Below are 8,829 nucleotides of genomic sequence, written 5' to 3'. Positions count from 1 at the left end.
ATGTGACATGAAGACCTTTTATTAAGTTGAACATATCAACGTACAGAGAAAGTAAAAAGTGTATAAACTGGGAAAATACTTGAAAAACCGCAACACAATGATTGTCAGTAAAATCTCAAGATCTTCCTTTATTCCCTCTTGAGTATGTGCGATGGGATGCATATACTGAGAACCAATCCATGAACTCCAAAATTCCCGCAATGGTTATAATCGTTTAAGTTGCATTATAAATCACATTTGGTGTATTATATTCACATGTACATTGATTCAATCAAGGGAATTATATGTTCAAAGTAGGAGAATGTTGAGATTTTACTTGAACCATAGTCCACCTTCTCATTCAGTTGAACTGCAACAAGCGGATAGAGATTCGGTTGTTACAATGCCAATTGGTGTAGTTATACTCTGCCATGTCTTTAATTGAAAAAACAGGGTCATGTAGACAGAAAAAAACAAAACAGTTCACGCAATGGCTGCCAGGTAGTCTTTGACCTCAGCGGGGGTGAGCCGTCTGAAGCCAGCCTCGTTGCAGATCCCGACCTCGATGTTCTCCTCCGTCATCTGGCCCTCAAAGCTCTCCTGCAACGTGAACCGTGGAGAAGGTGGGGGTCAGGATCCATTTCAACACAGCTTTGTTGAATACCCCATTTTTGATTGGGCATTCATTCAAGTAAGAAATAACTAGGTCAACGTCACGAAACAAACAACTTCAGTTGATGCAAGGCCCATTCGCCAACACCCTATCAGGGTTTATTTCACGATAATGACCGGCTTGCTTAGGCCCAATCCCATTTCTTCCCCTTACCCCTCCCCCTTGTTTTGAAGGGGTAAGGGTAAGGGGTAAGGGGTAGAAATTGGATTGGGTCTAAGGCATGAATTAGCCCTTCCCCTTACCCCTTCAAAACAAGGGGGAGGGGGAAGGGGTAAGGGGTAGAAATGGGATTTACTGTTTGTAAACACCACACACTGTTCACAAACAGTGTGTGGTGTCCCTGCTAGATTGGAGTTAATATTAGACATAAAGGGCATATGAATGTGGAAATAAATCCATAATATACCTTCAGTGTCAAGATGGCAGTGTGGATGGCATCTTCCAATTCCAGGTCATTGTTGTACCTTAAGGGAAAGGGAAAATAAACGCAACGTTATTTTACCTTCTCATCCCATAATACCTAGTGATAGTACCACATCATCATCATCACCTCATCTCTTTTCATAAACCAATGTAGTAAAAATCCAGTTTACATATGGTTATGTACGGTTTGTAACTGGTTTCTACCTAAAATAATATCATTTAGTAGACTTTGATGCCTTCAGTTATATGAATAACAGTTCAGAATGCCTTCAAAATAATTAGGGAAAAATATTTTACAGTTCTTAAAATTGCAGTTTCACTATACCTTTTTTCTAGGAATGTTTTGCCGTTTACATAGTTCTTCCCCATGGCTGTGGCCTTCCATGCGAAGTACGCTCCCTGTCAAGAGCAAAAAATAAGTTGATTTGGATGAACTTGAAACGGTTGGTAGGCTCAGGCTGACACGGTAGTAATCACAGATTACTACCATTAACAAGTACAAGCCATGACATTTCAACAAATGTGATGACTGCAGTAAAAGTGGTTAAATGACTCTTTATATCATTCACTCAAATGACTTTAACTGACACTTACAGAAGGATCAGACTGGAACAAGTAGGGTTGATCTTCATCCCATCCGGCAATCAGCAATGACACACCAAATGGACGCACCCCGCTAGAATATTAAATCGAGCATTTGTAAAACAAATTGCAGTAGAAAATGAACCGCGTGTCTGTTTATCCAAAGTTTTCTATTCCAGACTAATGAATAGTACAATATCAGTGTCATTGAATTACTAGAAACACGTGGTAAGAAAGGATCACTGTGCTCAAGCAGTACACTGCAAAATTATAATTTTTTTTTTGTACTTTTGCCGTTCCGGGAAATTTGGAACATCTTTGAAGTTTACATTCACAATTCAATGTTTATACTAACAATTTGCATACGTTACTATGATGATATCATAGTAATTCGGATCATTGGACATATTCAACCTTTTTGTTTCAGCAATGCCAACAGGTTCAAAATATAATGTTTTCTAGGTCTAGGCTCAGTTGCTTAATTAACAATGAAGCCCCAATTATAAATATGGATACCCAATTATACAAAAAAAACGAATAGGTTGACACATTATCTAACTTGTACATTCATGTGTTGGTGCAATGTTACACATGAACCACAACTTACCCAGACTGTGTATATTCCTGCATGACAGAGGCAATTCTCTGAACCAACTGTCCAGTGGGGATGGGCTCCTGGTAGACCAAGAAGTACTGTTGGGCCAATTTTCTGGCTCGACGTACCAAAACTCTAAAGGGCAGATTGAAAAGTTGCGCGAGTCATGAACTTAATTGAGCAATTCAAAAAATTGCTCAAAAAAATTGCTCAGGCTAATGAGGCCATATGAGTCCTATGCAAGAATGTATTATCACAAGAATTACCATTGCTATGCATCACACATGCAATGGTAAAGATTGTTACATTAGTGTGCAGACACATACACACCTGTAGTCAGGCCCCATCCCACTGTACACCATCCCTATGTGCTTGGTGATGGGTTCCACCTTATGAACACTCTGCTCATCGTAAAGGATGGACTTCTGTTTCTTTTCTGTTGCGAGTACAACGCCATTGGATGCTGGAAAACAAAGACAATTTAAATAAAAATGTGTTGCATTCAATGATCCATTAAAAAAAAAAATCACTGTACCTCCAGCATTTTCCTCAATTATCAAATCACTTTTAACTGGACATACAGAAGAGATTGTACAAAAAATAACACTTATTTTTGTTGTTACCTTTGATCCCGACTGAGGGGGCTCCTGCTGCTACGGCTGCCAGGGCATACTCAATCTGGACCAGTTTTCCCGAAGGACTGAAAAGAACATTCACATTGAGTTGAGGGAGTATTATTAATACAAACAGAATACTCTAATATAAAAATGAGAACCTGAACTTTTGGAGCTCATTGGTCAACAATGGCAATGCATCAGTTTATAACGAAAACAGAAATGAAACCAAAAGTTGGCTTGGCAAGCGCACTTAGCTATCATTGCTAACTATGACAGTTCTTTGTGTTCAGCATCCACAATAATGAAGCACAACTCGATTTATATTTAGTGACAAATAATAGGTCCATCAATCATTTAAAATGTTGCTACAAATAAAATAAAGTAAGTGTTATTCCATTCTCTCGTGCTTTTAGCTGGCGTGCTAACGAGTCCATTCATAAGTACAGGGGGATGACAACGCATCGTCAAGGTTTTTACGGTATTACGGCAACAGAAGAAACAGTCGGAAGTCTGCAGTGGCCACGAAACAATCGATTTCAAACCACGGACCAATCAATACAACAGGTTAGTGCCCGATTACCACAGGACGACAGTATTATGTTTAAGTTTACCTAAATGTGGTGAGAGAGAAACTGTATCCACGTTCCGCCATTTTTGCTTCTGCAGGTTCCTTCAGTCGGAGCAACAACGCTGGACGTGATTGGTGAATATACGTTTCCGGTGCAAGAGGTTGTGGTAAACTTTTTTATTAATGTTATTAATATCAAGTATACATTTTTTGTGTAACACTTTGTATTATACGTTTGGGTGATTATTTACGTTTAGTCCCATGTTTCAAATATGTAGATATTTGCTTCTTGAACTCCAAAATGCTGACATTTTATAACGTAAAAACTACAATATCCATCGTGCCACTTTTTATTGGCGCACATGAATGACGTTTGACGTCCCAATGACCGTGAGCTGCGTGAAACCCCACTCTGACATCCATGCTTTAGGATCAAGCATACACAAAACCAAACACAATGATGAGTTTAGCGGGTTTATTGCATAGTCTGAGACGTTCATTGCTTCACTTAGAAGGAAAGCTTCTTCAGTCTGCAGGATTTGACGGACATTTGGGTGAGTTTTTGCCTTGAACACCGAGTATCTGAGGGGGCTAGGACTGTAGTACCATAGGCATATTTCTCTATGTGTAGTTTCCCAAGTTTGTTTTGCAATTCCAGCATTTGGCCTTCTTACCTTGTTGTCAGATTAATGTGTTCACCGTGTTAATGTGTTAATTAAAGTGTTGTAGGGAATGGGTTATCCTAACAATTGTTAGTGTCTGTCACTTGGTTCTATTAACATCCTTACTGTACCTACAGCGATACATTGTTTCTCTTTCTTCTGACAAATGTACTTCTTGTGAATCATTTTGGATAAAAGCGTCTGCTAAATGCCCTAAATGTGAATGTTATGTATTTTTCTTCTAGCACCTGCGCTTGCATTGAATGGCCCTAGACTGCAGGTCCAACCCCAGCAGGACGAGCATCTTGATGAAGAGCAGCAGAGCCCAGAACAGCCGCCTGGCATCCTGGACAACATTATGTGGATGGCAGCGCCTAAGAAAAGACGCTCTATAGAAATCAACCGTACTAGAAGAAGAGCAGTCGAAAAACTAATAAAAGTCAAGGTATGGGTAAAATCTATAAATCTTGGGCGTTGATATATTTGAAGAGAAATTCTGTTGACATCTTATAACATGAGTTTATTATTTGTTATTTTAAGCAATTCACTATTCTTTCCAGCATTAACACGATTGGCTTGATTTCTTCCCTTTTTGTTTATGTCACGTCTACACCTGTCCCTTCCATCTACCACGTGTTCATTCAAACAACCTACTTTCAAACACTACTTAACTCCCAGGACAACGTGGTACCATGTTTGGAGTGCGGCCACCTAAAGCAGAAGCATGTCCTATGTGGGTTCTGTTACGAGAAGGTACGCAGAGAAACGTCGCTCATTCGCATTCAAATAAACGCCCAGGAAGGAGGCCCGCTGAAGGCTCCAGCCACTGAGACGGTTGTCCTGTATGAGGGAGAGATGCCGGGCGACCAGGACCAAGACAAGAGGATAGTGGAGAGAGCAAGGAAACGACCCACCTGGTTCACCTAATGGGATTAAACGTCGGATTGTGTGAACACATTAAGACACACAAATATATTGTGCGTGTACAAACAGTTGAATGGCAAGTTTTTTGCCATTTGGTTTCATGTACTTTATTTGTATGTTATGTCTATTGTCTCATGTCTACGTCTGGAATTCAAAAGCAAACTGTTGCATTGTGTTAGTAATTATTTTACAATACACCATATGGACAAAACAAGCAACTCATACAAATGTTTATGTAATATTTTGCTAATAAAATTATCTCTAGCCATGTTTCCGTAATCAGATCATTTTTAAATGAAGTGAATGGAAGCTTTTGGTTAAACTACTGCTGTAGCCATCAGAAGTTACATTTATTATTTATTCCCAAAACAGAACAAAATGCATGAAACTTTTCTTGAAAGGGCAATAACCATAGGATGACACTTTTCGAATGGTATGCTCTGAAAAGTTATACTCTTGCAGTTTCAAGGTTTTAAACGCCATTTTTATTGTGCAATACTTACATCACAGCAAACAAAAAGATGGCCAATAAATGAAAGACGTGGCAAAACAAAACATGCCATTGCATTTCATTCGTATCTTGGTACAACAGTGTTGCACATAAAATAAAACATGAATGCTTGCAAAAGGGTGAAAGTCATTTTACATACAAACTTATTGACAGAATTAAATTATGGTGGCGTCAATGTTCTTTGTATTCCCTGAATTTAATAAATGTCATGTCATTTCTTTAATAAGAAAGTTTTACCTCATCATCAGGAGGGGGGTTTAAGAATTTTGTTTTCCAAAGATATTTATATTATGACAGCGAAACAATATAAATAAACACTAATTCAGAGAGATGCTTACTTTACATACTCATATTACTCATGGAAGACCTCTTCTGGACAGAACGTCCATACAGCATGAATGAAAGAAAAATAATGATCTGATCATTAGAATCAATAAAAAAAAAAACTGTTATAAGCTCAATATTTACAATCCTCTCAATAGGATCAAAGGGGAATCTTAAAAATTAACACAATACATTTATTTTCAAAGTGCTAGTTGTGAGACCCTGATGACAAGTTCACAAATTCAGTTTCTCGCTGAACATCAGTCAGGCCCATTCGGTCTCCGGTTGAAACCAACTTTCCAAACCCTCAAAGTGAACACACCAATCAGTGCTTGGGGCTGAATACTGCCCAGCCATTGCATGACTAGTTATGACCTAAAACTCCCTCCTTATAGCGCTAATGGGTGCGTCCAGTTTTTTGGTTTTGAAATATGTTTTCAGTGGAAGCGAGTCCCGACCGATCTTGGAAAGAGAAACTAAAACGAGATGTCGGATATCAGGATTGTCTCCTGGATCAGGACGGCCAGCAGTTCTCCCAAAAACCCTCTTCCACGACCCCGATCCCGCTCGCCCAGTTCACTCAACACGAGAACCCATTTTCCCCCTCAGAACGGCGTCATGGGCCCTCTTGTGCCCCTCCACCGTGACCTGCAGCTGCCAGTACTTCAGATACACCCACATCAGGCTGCCGTTCTTACGGTCGTCTGTGTTCAGCACATCGGCACAGTGCTTGTCCTTCCTGAAGATGTCCTTCAGATCCCTCTCCAGCTCCACGCCCCGGCCCAGGCCCACCTTCACGGCGTCCAGCAGCATCTCCTGCTCCATCTCCTGCCGCTGGGCTCGGGGCCTCAGGATGGAGCAGTAGGCGTTCTGCCGCTCCACCAGGCGGGCCTCCAGCTCCCTCAGAGCCGCCTCTGCCCTCGGACGCTCGGCCCTCTCCTGCTCGAGGGCATCGCGCAGCACCGCCCCGGCCGTGCCAGACTGCAGCATCCTCTGCTTCTCCTGCTCCAGGCCATCGCGCTCCTAGTTGGGGGGGGGGCAAGGGTTCGAGAGGGCAGGTTGAATGGCAGACGGAGAGGAGGAGAGCTTGTTCTGTTTCAAGGCAATCGCAACCAAACAGACATCATTATGTGTAGAACCGGCAAGAAGTGTATAATGCTGGATGAAAACCATTCGTAAGATGCAGACAATAGTCTGAGGCTATTTCCTTCCAACCGGAGCGAAGAAATATTAGGACAGAATATGTTTAAATGGTTTTAAATGTTACAACTGTACATCAAGCTGTTGTGAAGAGAGCAGCCCAAATAAATGTTTGTAAAAAAAATAATTTACAAGCACAAGTCATTTACAGTTTGCGAAAGGGACACTTTTGAGAAGGAGGAAACCGTATTCACCTGCTTTAAGTGCTTCTTTTCATCCATCACCTGCAGCCTATGGGACTGCATAGCCTTCTTGTAGCCCTCGACCCTTTGCTTCTCCGTCTCCACCTGTATCTCCAGCAGAGCCGCGGCCCTGCGCACCTCTATCAGGGAGTGTCCGTACTTCTTCTCCATCTCTGTCCTTATGCTGGAGACCTGCTCATTATGCCGCACCTTCACCTCATCGATTTCCCTTTGGGACTCCCTGCTCCAGATCCAACCTTGTTTCGACAGGGGCAGTTTCAGGTCAGGAGGTGATTGGAAAACAAGCCGGAAACTTTAAATTGCTTTCAAGTTTAAAGGGTCACTGTACAAAAGACAGCTTGTTTGCATCGGCTGCCACATAAAAGGAACAATCCACCAAGCACTGTTTACTGTGAAATATGCTTACGCTGCTCATCAAATGACGAGGCTTTGTCTTATTGTGACCATTTCACGAATTGGATTGATAATATTTTTCATACATTGAGAACCCATTCAATATTCGTCTCTCTATTTTTCTGAATCTCGTTGAAACGTTCACAAATATACATTTAGAAATGTGCTTACGGAAGGCCGCCAGTCCAAGCATAGGGATCAATAGGGCGTAGTTCCATGGGTTACCATTACCACCCCCAGCTCTCCTCTCTCCTGGGTCTGGGTCAATGTTCCATCTGGGGGGGTCGTTCAAGTTGTTCATGGAACTGACTGTAAGAACCAAAAACATGGTACTTGTATCTATATTCATATGTAGAAACATACACATGGAATTAGGAGACTCTTAGATAAAGTTTCGGCAGGTTGGGGACACGTCCATTACTTATGAGCGGGGAGCGAAGAACTATAACCTCTTCCCCTTCACTGTTTCTTTGTGAAGGGGAGAGGAAAGGCCCTAACACTTCTGCAACTACTCTCATTTTGCGTTTCTTAATTGACCACATCAGCAACTATCCATCCATATGTATTATCAATAACACATTATTTGGTTGTTGTTTTTATTGTTGTTATTGTTTCCCGTCATTTTTAGCAATTGACGATCTGGGGAAACCGGTGAAACCGGTGGCTTTTATAAATACCTTTTCCTATTGTACCACCAATGGCTGCGTTTGATGGACAATAGTTGAAAACTACAAATTGGTGCATTGCTAGCAACGGTTAGGTGGTTACAAACCAGTTTCGCTAACTATATGCCAGGGCAAGGATTGGGAGCCGCATTGAAGGAATGGAGTGTTTACATTTTAGCCGTGCAACCAGCAAAAATACTTCTACAATGCTGATGCACGCAGGGTTGCTTTACATAGGGCTATTTGCTTCGCTATTCACAAACATTTGCACAACGAAAGTATTTACCAACTCGAATTTTGTTAAAATTAGGTGTTTTGTCTCACCTTGAAGCAAAAGACTAGGTCACGTATACATTTGTTCCTTCACGTCAGGTTATACAATTCCCATTAAAGTTGGTTAGGTAAACCAAATGAGTCAAACTGATACATTTTGGGTGATCATATCAAATCACAACACAGCAAACGTTTCTTTTTCAGCCGAAATTTTCAATTTCAGAATTCTTTATTAAA

At 41.1% G+C, this 8,829-nt stretch overlaps 3 protein-coding genes across 4 annotated transcripts; 1 reads left to right on the top strand and 2 right to left on the bottom strand.

Moving 5' to 3' along the window:
* Positions 1-3: 3 nt before the first annotated feature.
* Positions 4-3,620, bottom strand: psma2a (proteasome 20S subunit alpha 2a). The gene is made up of 8 exons (XM_060065493.1): positions 3,481-3,620; positions 2,876-2,952; positions 2,583-2,715; positions 2,265-2,387; positions 1,670-1,751; positions 1,401-1,474; positions 1,059-1,116; positions 4-579 (listed from the first exon to the last, which is right to left on the bottom strand). The coding sequence occupies exons 1-8, from the start codon at positions 3,519-3,521 to the stop codon at positions 463-465; spliced, it is 705 nt and encodes a 234-aa protein (XP_059921476.1). The 5' UTR covers positions 3,522-3,620; the 3' UTR covers positions 4-462.
* A 174-nt stretch (positions 3,621-3,794) lies between these two features.
* On the top strand, positions 3,795-5,293 carry mrpl32 (mitochondrial ribosomal protein L32). The gene is made up of 3 exons (XM_060065498.1): positions 3,795-3,991; positions 4,345-4,544; positions 4,778-5,293. Exons 1-3 carry the CDS (start codon positions 3,895-3,897, stop codon positions 5,024-5,026), a joined length of 546 nt encoding a protein of 181 aa, XP_059921481.1. The 5' UTR covers positions 3,795-3,894; the 3' UTR covers positions 5,027-5,293.
* Positions 5,294-5,485: 192 nt separating this feature from the next.
* Positions 5,486-8,777, bottom strand: LOC132467911 (coiled-coil domain-containing protein 127-like). Of its 2 annotated transcripts, none has more exons than XM_060065491.1 (4): positions 8,644-8,777; positions 7,826-7,963; positions 7,253-7,497; positions 5,486-6,881 (listed from the first exon to the last, which is right to left on the bottom strand). In XM_060065491.1, the coding sequence occupies exons 2-4, from the start codon at positions 7,953-7,955 to the stop codon at positions 6,435-6,437; spliced, it is 822 nt and encodes a 273-aa protein (XP_059921474.1). In that variant the 5' UTR covers positions 7,956-7,963; positions 8,644-8,777; the 3' UTR covers positions 5,486-6,434. The 2 variants fall into 2 exon arrangements, with proteins under 2 accessions (XP_059921474.1, XP_059921475.1); XM_060065492.1 differs by having other exon boundaries at positions 8,606-8,710.
* Positions 8,778-8,829: the final 52 nt, after the last annotated feature.

This window comes from Gadus macrocephalus, chromosome 11 (assembly GCF_031168955.1).
Source record: "Gadus macrocephalus chromosome 11, ASM3116895v1".
NCBI lineage: Eukaryota > Metazoa > Chordata > Actinopteri > Gadiformes > Gadidae > Gadus > Gadus macrocephalus.
Note: the sequence above shows the minus strand (reverse complement) of the source record. Positions and strands in the feature narration are given on the sequence as shown.